Below are 23,981 nucleotides of genomic sequence, written 5' to 3'. Positions count from 1 at the left end.
TATTAAGCAAAGAACTTTTTTATGTTGTAAAAGTGAGCTAGACCCTTGTTTCCTGGAGCCATAAATCCAGCCTCCCTTTTCCTCCTAAGCACCAGTGTTTGGACTTTCTCAGCTGCAGTGAGCACACCACATGCGAAAGGGGCTCCTGAGATGGAGCAAAGGAAAGCATTTTTCATCCGATTGCTCTCTAACCAGATTTACCACATTTCATTACTGTGCTGCCTACCATTGCCCTGTGGGCCCTAAGGAAATAGCTAGATGAAATTGAGAATAAAAGCAACAGAAAATAGGATATCCAATACACCAGGCTGCAGCTACCCGATCAGGTCACACAAGGATTCGATTTAGCTCTCGTTAAGCTGATTGTCAAGTGCCGTTCAGTCCTGGGGGTTGGAGAAACTAAAACACCCAAGTCCACATTTATCAGAAAATAATCATGTGGAGACATAGGGTCTTGAGTTTCCCTGGCATTAAGGGAGGTTCACATACAGGAGGCAGCTTGGCTTCCAGCGAGGGCTCCCTGTGACATTGGCACTGTCAACATGACAGGGTTTATGTGGCCAAGGAGAGCACTCACCAACACCCCACCCTACACACACATCCTACCCCCACCCCAGTGCTAACTGCCTTCAGAGCTCCAGGAAAGAGCAGGGTGTCCCTCTTTTCTCAGGAACAGAGACATTCCGACCAGCAACTCCAAGGAGGCTTAATTCTCAAAAAAGTTGCCAACCTTGTACGACGTGCCCGCCTACTTGAAAAGCCCAAAGCAGGGAGGACCCAGAAAAGTCAGAGCAAGGTTTTCGTGACTTTTAAAGTTGATCCTATGGCAGGACTGGGTCGCCTCTTCCTGGCACTGGATGGAGGACGGCTCCAAATCAAATCAGATCCGTTTTGCCTGGACTGGTTTCAATCAGTGGCTAATTCTGCAGAAAAGGATGGAGACAGACCAGGACCTTCTGAGGGCCTTTTGAGCCTGTTATTTACAGACTGGCAGAAGGTTAGAACAGTAAGAGGATCCGGTCGACATGGAGCCTGTTCCTCTACTTAACGAGGGACTGAGCAGCCTGCACTGTCAGCCAAGCAATGAGAGATGTGCTGTTGCTTCATGGTCCCATTTTGCTCTTAACAAAACAGAAAAGATCGTCCTGAAAAACAGCGTAGATTCCTAAGAGGCTGTGATGTGTATTTGTGCAGTGTCACGAATAACATGGAATACTAAGGAAACAAAGACCTCATACTGCCATCCAGGTTAAGACACAAACACAAGTACCTTGGACACAGCCTAAGAGTCCCTTCCTGAGCTCATAAACTCCCCGTGCCCACCCTAAGTACCACCTTAAATTTCACAGTAACAATCTCTTTAAAGCTTTGTTTTTATATATGAGGATAAGTAAAAAATATATCGCTACAAAGTCACAGAAAAAAATTTCAAAGTGTGTCATTATTGTTCTTCAGCAGATCTTCTTTGTAGTCTCTGCACTTCTGAAGGTACTACTTCTGTCTCTCTAACCTTTCCCCCAGAGAACTCTGCAGTCTCTGGTTTGCAGTCTTCAAGCGCTTCAGATCATGCTCCTTTTCAATGTTCAGTTTGGGGATCAAAAGGAAGGCTGGAAGGGAAAGAGTAGGATTGTAGGATCGATAGGGAAAGGTTTCTCAGCAAAATTCTCATAGGATAGCCCGCCCTACCTTTGTTAGGCTGGGTTTTCTAGAGAAGTAAAACTCAGTAAAGTGACATTTATATGTGCATATAAAAGTGACATATATGCACATATATTAAAGTGACAGATATATAAAGTGTTATATATATATATATATATATATTCGCAAGGAAGTGTCTCACGCAGTTCTTGAAATGTCTGGTTCAATTCCATAGGTCAAGTGTTAAACTGGAGGCTTTTCCTGACCCACTTGGCTCATGAACCAGGAAGCAAAGAGACAAAGCAGTAAGACCATGGCTGGCGGATGCAGAGACAGAGGAAGACAACGTCAGTAGGTCAGATAGTAGACTGATCACTCCCAACATCAGTAGACAATATGATGGGCCATTGGCTCAGATCTCAAGAATCAGAGGTGGTTGAGCCAGATGCAGGATCCAGCCCAGCCCAAGGGAGGATTTCTCCATAGCCTCTACGTATTTATACAAAGTAGTCTATAAGCCGAGGAAGCGGTTGCACTTCACCCTAACCTTTACACGATGGCTTGGCTGCTCATGACAGATTCCATCGTGTAGTTGTTTATATATGATAAGTCCTTTCATGGGGGAGTCCTCAACTGCCAAACACCTGAGGACCCTCGTGCAGCCAGGTTGACACAAAACCTATCTACCACACTTCCCTGGACGATTGGTGCATTGGCATGGTGGGAAAATATTCATTGACAAATTATCCTGGCCTTTCTTTTAACCAATGCCGCTTTAAATTTTCTTGAAACTTCTTCCTAATAAGCCTCCATGATTGTTTTGTGCCCTTTAAGAAAATCTATCAAGCCCCTTGGATCACAGGACCACAGAAAGCAGTGACCATGATGTCGGCTTCTCTGTCTGGAATATAACTGGCCCAGCACATCCTTCTCTTAGAAGCCTCTGCTTTCATTGGGACTTTTTTTTTTAAATGGATCTTAACAAAACTCAGGGGCTGCTAAGTAAAAGGTCAGCAGTTTGAAACCATCAGCCGCTCCATGGAAGAAAGATGAGGCTTTCTAATCCCATGAAGAGTTAAGTCTTCTGAAATGCTGGATAGGTAAATATGTAGAAATAGTAACTGGTTAATGTTTTCTTGTGGGTCTGGCAGGGGAGGTTGGGAGGAAATGAGCTACTAATGATGAATAGAAAAATGAAAAAAGTTCTAAAACTGACTGGTGAGGATTGAGCCATTCTTCCTTATATGGTTGACCTATTGAAGTGTATGCTATGTGAATTCTATGCCAATAAAACTGTTGGAGGAAAAAAATAGTTAGTCTCAGAAACCCATGGGGGCAGTGTACCTTGTCATGTAGGGACTCTGTGAATCAGTATCAACTCAACGGCAGTAAGTTTGTTTTAAATAAGACTAAGACGAGTGTATTACTAAATGAGCAGGTCTGCAGCCACCCACCAATTGCAGAGGCATGTGTAGGCATTTTTGTTTGGAGCAGACCTGTGCCTGTGTGAACTGGAACCCCCGACTCTAGAGTTGATGGTCAAATGGAAGGGCTGGAGGAAGGCACTAAAGTGACGACAGGGCAGAGGCTCTCAAGCAGAAGGTAGCACAGTATGAGGGCTCTCACAATAAAAAGGCTTGGGGTGTGCAATGGTTTTGAGTTGTGCTCCCCCAAAATACATCTTGTAATTCCTTATCCCTGTGCTGCTGGGGCGACCTGGTGGCAGAGTGGCCAAGCATTTCCCTGGCTGCTTAAGGTTGGTGGTTCAAAGGAGGAAATGTGGCTGTCTCCCCTGTAAAGATGGATGACCTTTGAAATCTGAGGGGGCAGTGCCCTGTGTGAATTGAAATCAAGGACTTTAACTGTTTTGGTTCTAGTTTGAACCCCTGCTAAAAATTTACATTTCCAATCCAGATATACTGAATCAGATCTGTATTTGAATAAGATCCCTAAATATACCTAAGAGTCACCTAAGGATCTATCAGACTTTCCTGGGGAGCTAGCTAAAATGTAGGTTCTGTTCTCCTATCTTAGAGCCCTGGTGGCATAGTGGTTATGCAGTGGACTAATTCACAAGGTCAGCAGTCTAAAACTAGGTCAAAACAAGGTCAGCAGTTCAAAATATTAGGCTTTCTACTCTTGCAGAGAGTTACAGTCTCGGAAACTCACAGGGCCAGTTCTGCCCTGTCCCCAGAGTCACGGTGAGTCTGCATTGACTCCATGGCAGTGAGTTTGGCTTTTTTGTTCTAGTACAGCCAGGGTGGGAGCGCACATTCTCCGCAGGAGGTAGAATCCTTGGAATCGGCTAGGGTGAGGGGTGGACACATCACCCAGGGCTCGAGTCGGAACCCACATGACCCAATGGGTTTGGCTGTCTGCGTTTTTCTGCTTGTGGATGTCATCCCACTTGTTACATTAAGGAGGCCATGTCAGGGTGACTTGTACCTTAAACTGATCACTCTTAGGATGTAAACCAAGCTGATCAGTCAAGGAGGAGAAAGCAGAGATGAGGGAGATAGATGCCACAGCACAGGAAGACCAACAGGGAAGCAAGAGCCCAGAGAGAGAGAGAGAGAGAGAGAGAGACTTCCCCAAGAGCTAAAATCCCCACCCCCTCTCTGCCATCAAGTCAATTCCAACTCATTGCACCTATAAGAGAGAGTAGAAAGAAAAAAGAGAGAGAGAGAGAGAGAGAGCGTAGAATTGCCCCTGTGGATGTCTGAGTCTGTAACTATACACAGCAGAAACCATCTTTCTCCTGAGGAGCAAGCTGGTGGTTTCAAACTGCTGACCTTGCAGTTAGCAGCACAATTTGTAACCCACTACACCATGCGGCTTCCTGTCCTTAAAGCAGATGCTCTGGTGTTGGACTTCTGACCTCCTATGCTGGGAGAGAGAAACTTCTCTTGATGGTGGTATTTCCATTAAATCAGCAATAGAGAATGGAGGCAGGGTGTTGGAGGAAGAGCCGGAGGCCCATGTGTTAGAACAGAACTAACCCACGAGAGAAAGTGAGGAGCCAGAACATGGAAAGGCATGCACAGGTGGCTCACCTGTGAGCCAAAGCCAGATGCAATGTGCTGTCATGAGAGAGGCTATGTGACCCTGTAGAGAGATGGGGTATTCTTGTCATGTGGTTCCCCCAAATATTACATTGTGTGGCCAAACAAGCACATGTCTTACAGTCTGAATTATGCCTTTAAAATACAACAAATGAAACACCCCAAATCTAGCCCAGGCTCTGAGATGCCAAGTCCAGCTCATTCCTTCCCCTTCTTACCTGGCCTGATCTACCTCAGCTGGCCTCACCCCCCCTCTCTCAGCCTCATTTGACTTCTCCTGACCTCACCTAATCTTTTCTGTCTTTTTCTTTCCCTCAATGGCCTCTTCTCCGGAGGAGATAAGCCCCGGTCAGGCTGCATGAATCCTTGGGGGAATCTTTGGTGAGAAACTATGCACAACTCCACAAAAATAAGCAATAGAATATTGGCACATTGTGGTGTAGCCCTTATTTGGGAAAGAACACAACTCTGAAGACTTGCTCTAAAAAGCTGTAGTCTGCAGAAATGCAACTCTGACCATGATAATTACAACCTTTATATTATTATGCAAAGGAGCTTAGCTCCTGGGAGCCACTGTGTCTGGAAGATATCCTTCCCAGAAGAGGGTCTTCCTCAGAGGGGTGGGAATTCCTCACTGGGGTGGCCTGCCACCCGAAGAAAGGCAGTCTGACCCAGAGAGAAAGCCAAGCTCCTCTCTCCTATGAGGCAAGAAATTGTGGGGACTTTTAGATTACCCCATTTTATCCTGCCCTCTCCTCTGCAAGGCTCAAATAAATCAGAAAGATAAAAGTGTTGAGACCTGTTCTGGCATGACTGCTCCTGCCCACTGAAGAAGGGCATCCTCTATGCAGAGAAGGGCAGTGGGGAGCTCTGGGTCCCACTCTGCTTTTCTGAGCAGTTAGAACCTATAAATAACCTCGGAGTCCCATGGGGCCTGTTGGTGTCCAATGCCAACTACTAGCCCCTCTCCTGCTGCCCTAGTCCTAGTTTGAATAGCATCTGGCAAACCACTGTTTAACTTGGCACGTCATACTAGAACCCTGTCCCTTTTGAGAACGTGTGGCCATTCTTCGTGCTGGTGCTGGCCGGAGCCTTAGCTGACCACCGTTATGGGCCTGCCCTTGGAGCACTGAGTTAGTTCCAACACATGGCGACCTGTGTGTCACAGAAGAACCAGCCCCTTAGGTTTTCTTGACCATGATCTTTTTCAATTTTTATTTTTAACTTTTAAAATTATTATTAAATGGTCATTTTATTGGGGGGCTCTTACAAGTCTATATTACATATTTTTAACTTTTGGAAACGAGCCCATGTACCACAAAAGCATTACGGTCCATGTCAGGGTTACTTCTCCTCCAGGAGTCACCACTCAGATCAGTGTTCAGAGCTGACGGGGAAGGAACTCGGAGGGCGGTCAAGGCTATGACCTTTTAGGCTCTTTGTCTCTCTCTGCCTCACTCTTTTCCCCTTTATTTGTGGAGTAAACACGCACGGGGAAACATAACAAAACACAGTTGCACATTGGCTGCAATCTTTATGGAAGATTACGAAGAAAAAAAAACCCATTACAAACTGCCAACCTTTCAGGTAGCAGCTTAGTGCTTAACCTTTGCGCCACCAGGGCTCCTTAGCCTGGCTATCCCCCACTGTCACCTAGTCGATTCTGACTCATCGCTGCCCGGTGTAGGGTTCCCACGACTATCATCTTTGTTTGGAACCAACGTGTGTGTCGCAAGGGAACCCAGGTCCGTCTCAGTTTGGCTTTTCCTCTTTTTCTTATTTGTAAAAGAAAGAGCTTTATATCAAAGAGCAATTACATATTGAGAAAATATCACAGCCAAGTCCAGATCAAGTCCATATGTCCAATACTAGTCTATAAATTCCTCTTCAGACTCACACACACATGTAATGATGCTGAGTGCAGGAAGATCACAGGCTGGTGGGTGAAACCTCTTGTGGATCCAGTGGCAGTGGAAGCATCATAGGGCTGTCTCCACAGGTCTCCATTACATGGCTCACTCAGGTCTCAGCATAGCTCCACATGGCTTGTTCACTTCTACTTTACCGAGCACACTGTCCTTTTGCAGAGACCAGATCATGAGACACAGTCTCAGCATCCTTGCTTCTAAGGAGCCTCGAAGCTGTGCTTCTGGCAGCTCATGGCACTTTCAATACTCCTCACAAGCATGATGTGCTCCAGAAACTGGTCCCTCTGGATAGCTTGTCCAAACTCAGTGGAGGCAGGCTGGGGTTTGACCTTGGCCCTGCCACCGTCTCTGCCAGAACCGGGACCATTTGGAGCCTGTAGGGCGGCTTGGTCTCAACACAGCCACAGTTTGCCACCACCCGCAGTTCCCTTGCAGTTCTATGGGCAGGTATCCGGGATCAGCTACACTGTTGCTCTTGTTTCTATCTTTTCTCTCTGTCCCCTCCTGGGTCCTGGAGGGCTGTGCAGGGGCTTTTTCTCAACACAGCCACAGCTTGTGGCTGCCACCTCGGAGCAGGGACTAAACCCTTGCAGCTCCACTGCCGGAGATCAGGACTCAGCTACATTGTTCCTTTTCCTCCTTTTATAGCCACTCAGACCAGCGGTTACAACTGATGGGTGACTCTCTCTAACTTTATGTATTTATTTGTTTTTATTTATTATTTATATCTTTATTTTCCCCCCTTTGTGTGTGGAATATAATACATACAAAGAAACACAGTCTAGAGAGCTGCACAGCCCATTCATCAAATCAGACAAACAGTGATAGTTACCAAATTTCATGTCAACTTGATAACTAAGGGTGAAGGGTGGAGTCTAGCTTGTCAATTGGGAGACAGTCAGATGATGACTCTTTGTAGGCATAGCCTTCTCATGAGGATTCTGGGAACTTCCTCTCTTACTCCCAGGAAGTGGGCCCCACACATGCTCTCTCTCTGCTTCACCTCCCTGTTGAGGAGCCACGTGCAGACCCTCACACGTGCTGAGATGCCTCCATCACCATTGGATCCACCAGCCTGTGATCTGCCTGACATCAGCATAATTTCATGTGCTGCGTGAGTCTGAAGATGAATTTATAGACTAGTATTAAGACATGTGCTAAGGTTGGACTTAAGGACTTGATCTGGTTTGGGCTGGGTTGCTTTCTCAATATGAAATTTCTCTTTGATATAAAGCTCCTCTTACACATATATGAGTGTTTGGATTTGTTTCTCTAGCCAAGCTGAACTATCATAGTAACCAATTAAAATGGTTTTTATACTAAAGGTTAAGACTTTAAAGATTACGATAAGGCTAGGGTTAGGTGGTGTAAAAAGTATTTTTCTTTTTCCTTTATAACTAGGGTGACATAGAATATTTCTCTTTATGAGATTGACTAACTATGCTGGGAATAATATTCTCTTGACAGGCTCATCACTGTTTTTTAAGGATGCATAATATTCCATTGTATGACTAAAATGGGATTTGTTTATCCATTCTTCTGTAGTCAGGGTATTTTGTTGTTTACATCATTTTGTTATTATAGAAATTGCTGCAATAAACATAAGTGTGTATATGTCCATTTGTGCTTTGCCCTATATTTCTTTGGGGTATATGCCAAGTAGAGAGATTGCAGGATTGTCTGGTATTTGCATTTGTTTAAGGAAGTGCCTGCCATACTGATTCCATAGTGGTTGTACAATTCTAAAATCCCACCAGTAATGTATGAGCATTCCAATCTCTTCAGCATTTATTATTTTCTGTGCTTTTGAATTTTGCTAAGTGTGTCAGTGTAGGTGATATCTCATTGTGTTTTAATTTGTGTTTCTCTTATCGCTAGTGAATGTGAACATGTCTTCATATGTTTGTTGGCCACCCGCATGTCTTCTTTAGTAAATTGTCTATTCATGTCTCGTGCCATTTTTGATTGGGTTATTTGTATTTTTCTTATTATGCGGTTGTTGTTTTCTATAGGAGCCTTGATGGCATAATGGTTGCACACTGGTCTGTGATTCCCAAGGTCAACACTTCAAGGCCACTAGCTGCATCCCTGAAGCTGAAGGAGCCACGTGGAGACCCCTGCCAGCTCTGAGATGCCTCTACCACCACTGGATGCACTGGCCTGTGATCTTCTGCATTCAGCGTCATTGCGTGTGTTTCATGAGTCTGAAGAGGATTTTGTAGATCGGACATATGGGCTAATATCGGACTTCTGGATTTGATCTGGACTGGGCTGGGATGTTTCCTCAATATTCAGCTGTTCTTGCATATAAAGCTCTTTTTTACACATATATGAGTGTCTATGAATTTGTTTCTCTAGTCAACCCAGACTAATACGCTGACATTTTCACTACATTTAGTCTTCCTATCCAGGAGCACAAATTCTCTCCTCTATGAGAGCAAACAGCCTCACCTATCTCCTGAGGAGCAGTTGGTGGGGTTGACATGCCAGCTTTGTGATTGGCAGCCTAACACTGACCGATGGCACCACCAGGGCACCTTAACGAGATTGTAGGTACCCTCAAGGACCCAATGTAATTAATCTATATAAAAGATGAAAAGATCACGAGGAAGTAGATAAATTAGAGTGCTAGAACTGGGACAGGCAGACACAATGAAAGAGAATGGTAGCCATGATGGAAAATGCAATTAATGCCACTGAATAATTTGTATAGAAATTGTCAAATGGAAACCTCATCTACAAGATAAACTTTCACTGAAAACATAATAAAATATTTTTTAAATATAGTTGGGCAGAAACACAGCACAATCAAAGGCACAGTAGGTCCAAAGCTGGGAAGAAGTTAAAGAGTATAGAAAAAAAAGCAACCCACTACCCTCAAGTCTATTCCAACTCATAGTAACCTTATAGGACAGAATAAAACTTCCCTGGCATTTCCGAGACTGCAGCTCTTTATGGAGCCGCTAGCCTCTCCTGGTGTCTAAACAACTGACCTGTGGATTAGCAGCCCTGCACTAAGTAACCCACATTGCCACCAGGACTCCTGGAAGATAAGAGATAAACACGTTCGCTCATTTTAGGGAGTCTGGTTGGATGTAAAAAAAACACGGAACTCACTATTTTTCTCCTGTCACTCAAATTCCTTACTTTGAAAGAGGAAGTGGGATAAAGAAAGGCTGTAAAGCAGGTTAAGAAGTCATGTGGTCGCTTGTGGCAACTGTAATGTAAACCAGCTCAAGGGCCCTTTTTAGTCTCTTTTGAAGGCCATTCCTTCCTCTGTTACTGAAAACCACGATCCCTACCCCCACTCCATGGCTGCACATTTTTAGCCACATCTGTACCACATTTGAGATCCCATCCAAGTTGCTGTTAGGAAATTCTTTGAGAACAGTCATTCTGGGCTTTATTTGATTTCTCCACCGAGCTCCAGTTGTGAATTCCCCAAGTTTCGAGTGAACCGACCTGATGAGGGAGCTCATGTGAGTCCTTAGATTCTAATGAGTCCCGAAAGCCTCCACCTGCCAATTGGTCGCCAGGGCAGGGCACAGGTTCTTCACACAGTGTCTGTCCTCTTCCCCGGAAGGACATCAAGAAGAGGAACACAGGTGCACCTCCGAGCTCTTGCCTTCTCCCGGGGATGGGCAGAGGGAGGTGATTTCTCCGTGAGCTGCAGACTTGAGGGTATCCTGGAGAAGCAGCAGAAAGAGGACCCTTGCAGACTTCAATACTGGAAAGGCACAGATGGTGGGGGGCAGTGAACAGACATATTTGACTGGAGCAGAGGGTTGGGGATGAGACATTGTAGGGGTTAAAGTTTCATGTTCAAAAACAACACAAAAACCCCTCATTGCCATCGAGTAGTCTGCCTCATAGCAACCCTATAGGACAAACTAGAACTGCCCTGTGGGTTTCTGCAACGTCAGCTCTTTACAGAGGTACGTAGTCTCCTCTTTCTCCCCCAGAGCCGCTGGTGGCGCTTGTGGTTACCCCTTATCTGTTTTATCCTCTTCTGTCAGTGAACTGCCAATTTGGATTCTTTCTGCTGGCCTTGCGTTCGTTCATCTGTGTATCACCAGCCTGTGTCCCTCCTCTGTGGTTATTGCTTATGACAATCAGGAACTCACTAGGAGACATAGCTAAATCATATGACGATATGCACAACAGAAGGAACCAAAACCAAAAACACTACTCAGCCCTACACCATCCTCACAATGTTACTGTGTTGGAGTCCAGAGTTGCAGGCCCTGTGTCAGTCCATCTCAAAGGTCTTCCTCTCTTGATGATCCTCTATTTTACCGAGCATGGTGTTGTTATCCATGACCTGGCCCTACCAATAACATGTCTGTGATGGTAAGATTTCATTAAAAATCATTTAAACTCATTTAATCACAATCCATGCATCTATCCATTGTGTCATGCACATTTGTACATTTGTTGCCATCATTGTCTTTCCACTTGAGTCCTTGATATCAGCTTCTCATTTTTATCCCTCCTTCCTTCTCCCTCCCTCCCTCATGAACAATTGACAATTAATAAATTAATATTTTTTTCATGTCTTACACTGACCGATGTCTCCCTTCACCCACTTTTCTGTTGTCCATCCCCCTGGGTGGAGTTTAAATGTAGATCATTGTGATGTGATGGTTAGATTTTGTGTCAACTCAAATGTACCTGGGTGAAGGTCGGGCTGGAACCCAAGCTTTCAGTGATGCCACAGCTTCATGACACTTACTTGGGGGTGTGGCCCTTTGTAGAAGAAAGACTTTGAGCAGAACCAAGCCTTTTCTTACCGCTCGCCTTCTACTTTAATCTTGATCCTATGTCCATTCATCAATCTCTTGCTATGTCGCCTGCCAATCCCAAGAGTCATCAGTGAACTGCCAACCTTGGATTCTGTCTTCTGGCCCCAGATTCATTCGGCTCTGCACTTACCAGCCTGTGGCCCTCCTACTCAATCTTCCTCCTTCCTATTCATCTGCTTCTACAGCTGCACAAGTCAGGAGAAGCCTCTAGCTTACATCTGACCTACAGACTTAAACCCAACTGGACTTACTTACTTCTATAACTGTGAATGCCATTTCTTGATACAAACCTCCTTCTCTGCACATACACATATGAACATCACTGGTCGAGCTTCTCTAGAGAAACCAACCAAACACAGCATCCCAAGAATGAGACAGTGTCTCAGCATCCTTAGAGCATTCTGGCCATACTTCTTCCAAGACGGACCTCTTAGTTCTGGCAGTCGGTGATATTATCAATATCAAAATCCACCACTGTCAACTATGACTCCCAGCAACCCTCTCTAGCGTTTCTAAGGCTTTGAAAATATATGAGCAGGGAGCCTCATCTCCCTTCCATAGGGAAGCTAGCAGATTTGAACCACCAATGTTGGCAGTTCAACACTTTACCTGACAGCAACACCAGAGTTTATTGTTCATACTAAACCCACACCACCAAACCAAGTTCACTGCCATCGAGTCAATTCCAACTCTTACACTAGGGGACAGAATAGAACTGCTCCTGTGGGAGCCAAAGCTGTAAAGCTTTATGAGAGCAGACAGTCTCGTTTTTCTCCTGTGGAGTGGCTGGTGGGTTTGAACTTACAGCCTTATGGTGAGCAGTTCCACATTTACCCAGCAGTGCCACCAGGGCTCCTTTTTTATACCATTGAAAAGACAGCAAACCAAACTCACTGCCTTGGCATCAAGGCTGGTTCATAGGGACCCTGTAGGACAGGGTAGAAGTGCCCTGTGGTTTTCTGAGGCTGTAACTCTCTAGGGGAGAACTAAGCTCCACCTTTCTCCCTTATTGGGCTTTAAACGTGTCAAGTCTGTCACCATCAGAGGGCATTTGGTTCATATTTAGGTAAATGATGAAGAAAAGAGGATGCCGTGTATTTTGAGTCTCCCTCAACCCAACACACACATGCTCATGCATGCGCACGCGCACACACACACACACAGAGTTCCCTGCAGCCACTGAAAAGGAAGATTTGGTGGAGATGGAAGGAATGAACACAGACCAGCTTGAGCAGATTGTCAGAAATGGGAGTCCCCAGCAGGGAACTGTGCCATGCCCTGTGGTCACATCAGGCACCCCTCATATTAAGTCTCCTGTAACAGCAGGTGCTCACATCACGTTTGAGTCCGTCTGGCCATTCTCACCGTGGGAGCCTGCCCATCAGGCACACGTAGTGTCATCATCCCTTTTGCACACTCAGGGAAGCCAATAAGCACCATGTAGGGCTAGGGGCATTGTGATACTGGCGCCATTGTGATGGTCTGGAACCAAAGCCATACAGACTTACAGTCTTGGAAGCTCGCCAGGGCAGTACCACCTTAGCCTTTAGTCACCGTGAATCAGAATCGACTTCATGGCAGTGAGTTGGGTGTGGCAGCTTTTTAAGACCATTTTATGATTTTCTTTTTTCCCACATTATGATTTTCAGTTGCAGAGAAATGGCAGCGTGAAGTTTAGGTTTCCCAGCAAAAGTCCGTGTCCTCGCAAAGGCTGACGTGCTTGGGTGTCTTCAGCCCCTCGGTCACTGGCTGCTGCTAACCAAGCGGCAGCCTGGCTCTTCGGAACTGAGAGAGGACATAAGAGGATGGAAGGAATGGGGTGGTCGCGAGGCTTCTAAAGGGAAAATGTTGCCTCTGTTGAAATACTGGGAGCAAGTGAGCAGGCCCCCTGGGCTGTGGGCGTCCAGTCCGCTTCTCCGCCCCGATTCTCCAACAGGAGGCCCACTGAGGGCCTAGGGATGCTTGTGACAAAGAAAACCGTGGCGTTTACAGGGGACGGTCAACAGCAACTGTGCAAAGAGGAAGCCCACTGGTACCATTCTGTGCAAAGAGCCAAGGGACATAACTGTGAACTGGAACATGACACTGCTTTTAAAGATGGGAGGATTGCATCCGAGCTAAAATTCTGTTCACAGGGTCTACGGCAGGTCACGGCTTACGGTGGGAGTGCCGCATCCATCCTGAGTCTTCAGCCTTCAATGGGTTCTTGCTAACCATTGACCAGCACTAGAAAAAACTGGACCTCGGCAGAGTATTTTGCTACCACTCCCTGGTTCAGGGACGTGCCTGGGTGTGGCCTGGATGGGAACTGAGGGGCCAAATCCCTACCCATAGTCCTAGGTCATCCCCAAGCCAAGGTGCTCTGAAGGCCCCAAACCAATATGTACAGTTTTTTAATCTGCAGTTGTATATGCATGCCAATCATGGCCTGCCTCCAGGTTCTGTACACCCGCCTGCAGCCGTGCTGGTGAATGTCACAGTGGCCACTCCAGATCCTCAGTACCCAGGATGGAGGCTCTCACCCCTTGGTGTGCACCAGAATGGACTCAGGTCTGGGGCTGGGCCTGAGAACTCACCTGTCTCGTGCTGCCTCTGCCTGTGGGGAGAGGTCAGATGTTTACAAACATCCCTGAAGGCAAAGCTGTCAGACTGCTGTCTCCCCCCACCACAGGGGTGGGCCTGCTCCCTGCTGCTGGAGACAATGGATTACTTCTCCCTAATTTCTCTCTCTTTTTTTTAACAATTTATTGGGGCTCAAACAATTCTTATCACAGTTCATACATGTACATACATCAATTGTATAAAGCACATCTGTACAGTCTTTGCCCTAATCATTTTTTTCTCCTCTTTTCTTTTTTTACATTTTATTAGGGACTCATACAACTCTTATCACAATCCATACATATACATACATCAATTGTATAAAGCACCTCCATACATTCCCTGCCCCAATCATTCTCAAAGCATTTGCTCTCCACTTAAGCCCCTTGCATCAGGTCCTCTTTTTTTCCCCCTCCCTCCCCTTTAACCCCTCCCTCATGTGCCCTTGGTAATTTATACATCATTATTTTGTCATATCTTGCCCTATCCGGAGTCTCCCCTCCCCCCCCCTTCTCTGCCGTCCCTCTCCCAGGGAAGAGGTCACATGTGGATCCTTGTAATCAGTTCCCCCTTTCCAATCCACTCACCCTCCACTCTCCCAGCATCGTCCCTCACACCCTTGGTCCTGAAGGTATCATCCACCCTGGATTCCCTGTACCTCCAGCCCTCATATGTACCAGTGTACAGCCTCTGCCCTATCCAGCCCTGCAAGGTAGAATTCGGATCATGGTAGTTGGGGGGAGGAAGCATCCAGGATCTGGGGGAAAGCTGTGTGCTTCATCAGTACTACCTCGCACCCTAATTAACCCATCTCCTCTCCTAAACCCCTCCATGAGGGAATCTCCATTGGCCGACACTTGGGCCTTGGGTCTCCACTCTGCACTTCCCCCTTCATTTAATATGGTATATATATACATATATACATATACATATACATGTATACACACATGTACACATACATACACACACATATATCTTTTTTTTTTTTTGCATGATGCCTTATACCTGGTCCCTTGGCACCTCATGATCGCACTGGCCGGTGTGCTTCTTCCATGTGGGCTTTTTTGCTTCTGAGCTAGATGGCCGCTTGCTCGCCTTCAAGCCTTTAAGACCCCAGACACTATCTCTTTTGATAGCCGGGCACCATCAGCTTTCTTCACCATATTTGCTTATGCACCCATTTTTCTTCAGCGATCCTTTCATGGAGGTGTGCAGTCAATGATATTCTAAGGCTTGGACCATTAGCTTGGTTCCTGTGGGTGGAGTTCACACCCTACTGTTAATGGCCTCTATCAGTTGAGCCAGGGAACAGGCCAAACTGGTCTGTGACATCCAACGTTAGGCTGCCATCCTATATCTAGGATGGATCCCTCATCTTGCCACATGTATACCCCAATCCCTCCTCTTCCTATTGCGTGGATACCCCTAGATCACCCCGTCCCATTACTGCATTACCTATAGCACAACCCCTTCCTGTGACGTAGGTCCTCACCTGCAATTAGGGGACTTGCATGTCCCCAGAGAATATAAACACTTTGGTCAGCATTAAAGTTTCTCTCTCCCTCCACGTGGACCAACAAGCAGGACTGTGTGAGCATGTTACCATGAACTGTGTCTGACTCCATTTATTTCAATATTTCTCTTCTTTCTCTCATGCTCTCTATGACTACTATAATCTTTACTTATTATCGCTGTACAATCGCACCTACCGGACCCGTAATGATGTGTTAGGGGCTGGCATCGCCTGGCAGCTGCCAGTGCAGACAGCTCCTCTGTAGTTGAGAAGGAGCCTTGGCAAGGAAGGAGCCCTGGTGGCACAGTGGCTAAGTACTCGGTTGCTGCTCAGAAGGTCAGCGGTTTGAGCCCTCAGCCCCTCCCTGGGAGAAAGTGCCAGTCTGTTCCTGTGAGGATCACAGCTGTGGGAACTGGAGCAGACTGCACCCCTCTGCCCTTGAAGGCCACTAAAGATTGCCAGGGCTCAGTGACTGGGCTTCAGCTATGGCGGGGGCTGCTTCCCTCCGACTGTCTTATTTCCTGTTAACTGTCTTTTATGAATAAGCAAAATCGTTTCTTTTAAAGTGAGAGAGACTAGGGACAGCTCTTGGTTTTGTTTCCGAAGAGCTCATAGCTTGGAAGCCGCCAGCTTTCCAGGAGAACGGTGCCCACACAGTCTGGTGGCAAAGCCCTAGCTGCCAAGGGCCAGCGCTATTTTCTTTCTGCCTTCCCAATCTGAAAACTCTCGTTTTCAGAGCGACCACTGAGCTTGTCTTGTCTCTGCAGCCCCAGAGGGCTGTTCGGAGTACTAGTAAAGAGGCCAATCCAAAAGAGGAAGCACCAACAGCTGTAAGCATGATGGAAAGTTCTAGCACACAGCTGTGCTTAAAATAAGCTGGTTCCAGACTGCCCCTGTGCCACTCCCTCGCTGCTGACTGCCGACATCCACAGGGCTGATGTGGGAAGTGGGCAAGAAGAAACTTTGCCCTGAGTCTGGGGTTCTCTCTGCCCTTCCCTCCCATCAGTCCGAAGGTTTCCCAGGCAACCAAAGACCCCAAAAAGGAATCAGGAGGAGACCGGAAGGTGAAAGAAGCAAAGAAGATACATGAGTAAAAAAAAGAAGGGCTGAGGCCCAAGGGGATCTCGGAGAACAGTGGAACTTCCATTTTGTGGGAAAATGGGAAAAATGAACAGTGCGATCCATAGGGGCTTTTCCTGCAGGTGCATCCAATGGAATACTGGCCGGCCCTTGAACACAGGAGACCCCAGTCCCTGGAGAAGGACGTCATGCTTGGGGAAGCGGAGGGACAGCGAAAAAGAGGGGGGTCTTCAAAGTGATGGATTGGCACAGCAGCCTCCAGTGCGGGAGCAGGGTAGAGGAGGCTGCCGACTGGGCAGTGGGCGTTTCTGTGGGGCATGGGCTTGCTGTGGGTCAGAATGGACTCCACGGGATCGGGTAGTAATAATGGTCATCATCATCATCGTAGAATCGAACACAGTTCAAAACCAAAAAATCAAACTCATGACCATGCAGTCAATTCCAACTCATAGGGACACTCCAGACCAGGCTAGGACAGCCCCTTGGCAGGTTTCAGCCACTCTTCACAGGACTAGAAAGCCACCTCTTTCTCCCTGGCAGCACCTGGGGGCTTAAAACTGCAGGCCTTGTGCTTATCAGCTCAGCAGGTAACACCACCACCAGACCTTGTGGTTATCAGCTCAGCTCATAACAATGGCCCCACCTGCCTCCTGGGGACAGTTAGGTGGCACGCAGACAAGAAGGGGCAGCACAGGTCTTACCTTACCTTCAGGTGGGTGGGGGGTGCTCACAGTGCACAGGGAATGGTATTGCACAGACTGGTGGGCATTCTAGTGTCCATGCCTTATAGCCCAGGACCTGTGACAATGGCGCCTTCCATGACAATGAGAAATCCAGGAGGGGACTGAGTTAAGGACCTTGAGGCGGCCAGGACACCATCCTGGAATATGCCAGTGGGTCCAATGTACAAAGGTCTTTATACAGAAAACATGGCAGATGATTAAAGTGTAACAAGAGAACCGAGGTAAGAATGATTTGAAGGCGGTACACATGTGGCACTGAAGATGGAGGAAGGGGCCACGAGCCAAGGAACGCAGGCAGATCTTGGAAGAGCCAACAGTCAAAGCCAAGGGAACACCTCATTTGCTTGTAGACGAGAGGAACCGAATGGGGCCTGGCTATAATTACTGAATATTCTGATCAAAGACTCTACAGAATTCTTATCAAAAGGGGGATAGCGTGCGGAAAAAAATCAAACTCTTATGGTGTCCATATTTCAGAAACCACCATGACTGGGTGAACCCTGGAAATGATTGCTCTGGGATCATCTTCAACCTCAAGTATTCTTCAGAGTGTTCTCAGACTTACACAGCTGGGGAGTTTAACCAAAGACTGTCTGCTTTGCCCCTTGTGCTCTTTCAAGAGCCCTCCTTGTAGGCTCACATCACACCAGCAGCTTGAAGAACGGACTCGTTGGCTCTGCATGATACCGGCTGAAGCTACTGAGTTGTATATGTTGTCAACGACAAGTAAGACAAAATATAAAAAGAACAAGTTGATCATTGCAAATGTAATTCACAATTTGAAATTTCATCAAAAGAAAGAAATGAATAAAGGCTTACTTTGCTAAGGGGCCCAGATCAACACAAAGGAGCGAGCGCCCAGGCTGCTCCTTGTCCTGTGACCTTGCAGACGAACGACTTTCTGTGGCACATCCGGAGGGTACTGCTGTCCTTTCAAGTTGCCAGGAACGCCGCTGAGAAACTGGGAAAGGACGGGCTCACTTATAGCATGTTTTGCTTTATTTAAGGATGTCAGGGTTGAATTAACCCTCCTTTACCTGGAATAGGTAGGCAGGAATTGAGAATTTAGAGGGGCAAATTGTTTTAATAAGTTAAAAATGGGGAAAAGAGAGAAGACAGGGAACTAGATCCTGCTGTGGAGCCGGCCGCAGGAATGCAGGCCCCAGCCCCCTTCAGATTCCTGACCCGCTCACCCTCAGGTAATAAAAGCGTGTTGCTTGAAGCCAGTGTGTGTGGTGACAGGTCCCTGAAGCTGCAGGAAACTCATACAGAGAGAAAGTGCAGACTCGGAGCTCCCTCACCCTGTGCTCAGGAGAGCCGAGGCCTGTCCCCAGCTCTGTGGCGAGGTCCCATCTTGGTGCATGGTTCTCCACAAACCTTCAGGGACCCTGCAGGAGGCTGTAGGAGTGGGGGTGAAAGTCTAATGACATCTTTTACAGGTTCTCCCTCTCCATGAAGGGACCATGTGAGGGGTCTTCCTGCACCCACCACCATGGGACCGACAGACTAGGGGTATTCCCAGCCACGGCACACGGGTCAGTCAGACCACAGAGCTCTTGGAGCAGAGGAGGAGATTCAAAGCCTGAGCCAGCTCCCCGGGAGGCCTGGGCAGCACCAGGAGAGCACAAGGCAAGACCAGAGGCTCCTGTGCTGCTGCCACGCGTGCAGCGGACAGAGCCACGTAGAGTGACCCTCCTGGTCCTGTACCCTGTTGAGAAGGAATCCCAAAGTTACACACCCCAAGGGCAAGCCAAGAGGAGCCCGGCCTGGACCAGTCTTGTAGGGAATGGACTTTGAGCTCTAACTTAATCGTGATCCTAATATAAAAACAGTGAGTTCTTGGGACATGGCCCTACTGGACACTCACCCTCTGAAAGCAGCGACTGATGATATGGGCGTGGTGAAGAAATCAGACGGTGCCTGCCTATCAGAAAGAATTGTGGCTGGGGTCTTAAAGGCTTATCTTAAAACAAGGGGACATCTAAGTAAGGTGTCAGCTAAGTTCAGACAAAGAAGCCCACCAGCCTATGTGATCCAAGAATTTCAAATAACAAAATCCGGTTCCGGAGGAGGGAATGGTATTAGAACTTACATTCTGAACACCTGTTTTGCAGAAGACTATGGATGACAGTGGAAGACCCAGATCCACTCGCAGGGTCCCCACGTGGATTGGTGGGCTGAAGACTCCAGTCACCCCTCTGTCCACAGTCCAGGGATGAGAGAGCCTTGTTATCGGACAGAGATCATTGCAGTTAGGCCCAAATGTAACACCTGATTATTTGAGCTCCCTTTTGACCCATTTTAAATTTGCACTAGTTTTTAATATTTTCTTCTTTTGAATATTGTTTTTCTGCTTCCTTTTCTTACTGTTGTAGGGGGAGAGGGTTGTCTTTTAGGGGGTATGTTACCAGGACAAGTAACTCTATAGAGACAAGAAGTGGATTAATCATTTCCTAGGGGCCTGCAGGAGAGACCGAGGGAAGGAGGGAGGCAACAACAACAATGGGTACAAGAAAGGAGGAAACATCCTAAAATGGACTCAATAACTCAATGCGATTGAACAATTAAGATTGTATGATTTGTAAATTTTATTTTTTAGTTTCTTTCAGGTTTTTAATTTTTTTTCCCCTAATTTTAAAAAATCATTTTATTGGGGACACGTACAACTTCTATCACAATCCATACATACATCCATTGTGTCAAGCACATTCATACATTTGTTGCCATCATCATGCTAAAAACATTTTCTTTCTACTTGAGCCCTTGGTATCAGCCCCTCATTTTCCCCCTCCCTCCCTGGTCCCCACTCCCTCATGAACCCTTGATAATTTTATAAATTATTATTGTTTGGTCATGTCTTACACTTGCTGATGTCTCTCTTCACCCACTTTTCTGTTGTCCGTCCCCCGGGGAGGGGGTTACATGGAGATCTTGTAATCGGTTATATGCCAGCAAAACTGTTTAAAGAGAAAGAAAGCCCATGCTCATCTGGAGTATTGGGCATCCTGCCCCTGAGATGGTGTATTGCAAACAAAAGCCACCCCAGAGGACAGATGGGGCCCAGAGGGCTTCCAGAGACTCCAGTGTCTGGGGCTGGCACCTGCCTGGAGACCGAGGTCTATCAATGAGGAGCTGGAATTTCTTTTGTCTCTATGGTTTTTCTAGAATACACTCCTCCCTGTGGACAGTTGGCAAGCACCTGTCCTATCCCTTAGACCCTCGGGATAGCATGGGTGACAAAGCAGGGTTTCGGCGAGGGCTGAGGGGCTGGGCTAGGGGGCGGTCCCTGCTGCCCCTGGCTGGCACAGACTTGCGTTGTTCACCAAGAGCTGCGTGCTGTTGGTGCAGAAGGGACACAGTGAGCTGGTTCGTGGCTCTCCCCCCAAGAGCAGCCCCCGGAGAAACATCAGAAAGGGTTTGAAGTGCTAAGTAAACTCCTTCCGCAACCGGACTCAATCAGATGTCTGGCAGGGTCCCAGGCCTTGGGCAGGACGGCTAGAATATCTAACACGTCCTGTTCCTGCTGGCTGACAGCTCCCGCTGGAGACAGCCTGCCTGCTCTGTGACCCGCAATGCCCCACGCAGAGCAGACCAAGAGGGTGCACAAGAGGAATGTGCTAGCACTTGGCCTCAGCGTGAGGGGCCCCTCTCGCAGGCTCAGGTTGGGCCCTCTGGTTTGGGGGAGAAGGAAGAGAACAGTGACCCCATCCTCCTCATCGTCCTGCTAGTGCACAACCAAAGGAGAGCCTCTGCTCCGGAGCTAGGCCAGACCGGTGGAGGGGATGCCATTCGGGAGCCACAGCTTTTCCTGAAAGAGAAGACTCAGCTCCCCTCGCTACACCATGAGGTCCTTGAGGTCCTCCAGGTTTGAATGATGTTTCCCCAAACATGTTGCAGTCCTAACATTCGGTGGGTGTGACCTTGTTTGGGAATAGGGTCTTTGAAGAAGTTACCAGCTAACAGTTGTCCCTATAGCAGAGGAGGTGCTGATCCTATATGACAGTTGTCCCTATAGCAGAGGAGGCCCTGATCCTATATGGCCGCTGTCCCTATAGCAGAGGAGGCCCTGATTCTATATGACTGGTGTCCCTATAGCAGAGGAGGTCCTGATCCTATATAACCGCTGTTCCTATAACAGAGGAGGTACTGATCCTATATGGCTGCTGTCCCTATAGCAGAGGAGGTCCTGATCCTATACGACTGTTGTCCCTATAGCAGAGGAGGTCCTGGTCCTATATGACCGCTGTCCCTGTAGCAGAGGAGGTCCTGGTCCTATATGACCACTGTCCCTATAGCACAGGAGGTCCTGGTCCTATATGACCACTATCCCTAAAGCAGAGGAGGTCCTGATCCTATATTACCACTGTCCCTATAACAGAGGAGGTACTGATCCTATATGACTGGTATCCCTATAGCAGAGGAGGTGCTGATACTATATGACTGCTGTCCCTATAACAGAGTAGGGCACAGAGACAGGGACACAGAGGAAAGACCCCTTGTCATCCTACAGCTGTCTGTGAATCCAGGTAGGGTGACATCTTTGATATGGTCCACATCAACTTTTCTCTGTTTGTCATGATGTGACCTGTTGGTCTCATTGGGTGGATTTGAGTTCTCTTTATATTGAGCTGGCACCCAGCCTCAGAGCTGTACTCCTTGATCTTGCTTCTTCCTCTGATTAAGAAAAATATCATTCATATCACATCCAAGGAAAATTTTGCCAAAGATGATCCAACAATGTCACAGTAGTATATTGACCGGGAGCAGCCGGGAATTCAAGCCCGATCCAGAGGAAGCCATGCAATGAAGGATGCCATTGCTGATGTCACCTAGATCTTGGCTGAAAGAAATGTCTACTAGTGCTTCACTGACTATGTTAATCCAGGTTGACTAGAGAAACAAATTCATCGACACTTATGGGTATAAGAAAGAGCTTCATATACAAGAGCAATGTACATGAAGAAAACATCCCAGCCCAATCCAGATCAAGTCCCTAAGTCTGATATTAGCCCATATGTCTGATATGATACCAATCTACAAAGTCCTCTTCAGACTCATGAAATGCATGCAATGACGCCGAATGCAGGAAGATCACAGGCCAGTTGGTGGGAAGTCTTGTGGATTCAGTGGTGTTGTAAGCATCTCAGTGCTGGCAGAGGTCTCCACGTGGTTTCTCCAGCTCCCAGGGCTGCTTCAGGGTAAGCCCATGTGCCTTCTCCTCAGGGATGTCCCACAGGAAGTCAGCAGAGAGAGAATGTGTCTCCCACCTTCAAGGAGGAAATTCAGGAGTTCCCCAAATCTCAGAAGGCCATGGCCACACAGAGGCTTCATTGGCTATATCCTGATTTACAGGCTGGACTCCACCCCTTCACTCTTAATGCTCAAATTGACAACAGATTGTGCAGCTATCACACTGACTTCGCAAAAGCATTTAACTGTGTGGATTGTAACCAACTGTGTACAAACAACACTGCGAAGAATGGGAATTCCAGAAGGCTTCTCTGTGTTCATGTAGAACCTGTGTATCACCAGGAGGCAGCCATTCAAACAGAACAAGGAACCATGACTGGTTTAAAATCAGAAAAGGTGTGTATCAGGGTTGTCTCCTTTCCCATACTTATTCATCTGGAATAAGCAAAAAAAATTGGGATGCTTGACTGCATGAAGAAGAACATGACAACCAGACTGGAAGAAGGCTCATTATAAGCCCGCAAGAAGCAGATGACAAGCTCGCTTGCTGAAAACGAGGAGGACTCAACACACTTGCTGATGTAGATCCAGGACAGCAGCCTCAGGACAGATTGCAGCTCGATATAAAGAAAGCCAACATCGTCACAATGAGCCCAACAGGTCACATCACAACAAACCAAGAAAGATCGCCCTTGTCCAAGATTTCATCCTACCTGTGTCCACAACCCGTGCTCATGGAGGCAGCAGCTGGGAAACCAAAGGGCAGGTCGCATTTGGCACGAGAGCAGCACAAGGTGTCTTTACAGTGTTGAGGAGCTACAAAGGCGTTCCTTGAGGACCGAGGTGCACCTGATCCAGGCCATGTCACTTTCGATCACCTCCTACGTCTGTGGGACAGGTGGGAGGAGGACAGGGAATGAGGAAGCCTGCAGAAGGACTGACACCTGAGGATGGCCTGCTGGCGAGGAGAGTGCAGCAAGTCCCAGGACAGCCGGGAGAGCAGTCCGACCTGGCCTGCAGCAGACACGGCGCGTGCTCCTCAGAACGAGCACGGCAAGCCTTCTCTCGTGTACTTTGGACGAGAGATCGATCGGGGAGAGCAGTCCCCGGGGAAGGACATACTTCGTGGTAAAGTAGAAGGGCGTCGAAAAAGAGGCAGCCCCTTAATGAAAGGGTGGACACAGCGACGGCTACAGCAGGCGCCCCAGAGCACTTGGGAGATGAGTCAGGAGCGGCAGGGCCGCCGTCCTGCTGTGTGGAGGGCCCTCCGAGTTGGAACTGGCTTGATGGCACCTAGCGGCAGAGCACACCGAGACACTGATTCACTCCCTAGAAACCTGGTTCCTTGTGTCAGGTCACCTGATGGGGGAGCGTGACATCACTGCCACATCCGATCATTACTTAACCATCAAAGAGGCACAGTG

General features: G+C 47.5%; 1 protein-coding gene across 1 annotated transcript in view; it reads left to right on the top strand.

Moving 5' to 3' along the window:
- C15H18orf63 (chromosome 15 C18orf63 homolog) overlaps positions 1 to 21,238 on the top strand; it is a 72,602-nt gene extending 51,364 nt beyond the window's left edge. The window contains exon 12 of the mRNA XM_075533204.1: positions 21,023 to 21,238. Within this exon, the coding sequence (XP_075389319.1) occupies positions 21,023 to 21,238 (216 nt within the window). The remainder of the gene's footprint in view (positions 1 to 21,022) is intronic.
- The last annotated feature ends 2,743 nt before the right edge of the window (positions 21,239 to 23,981 follow it).

The sequence above is a fragment of the Tenrec ecaudatus genome, chromosome 15 (assembly GCF_050624435.1).
Source record: "Tenrec ecaudatus isolate mTenEca1 chromosome 15, mTenEca1.hap1, whole genome shotgun sequence".
Classification (NCBI taxonomy): Eukaryota; Metazoa; Chordata; class Mammalia; order Afrosoricida; family Tenrecidae; genus Tenrec; species Tenrec ecaudatus.
Note: the sequence above shows the minus strand (reverse complement) of the source record. Positions and strands in the feature narration are given on the sequence as shown.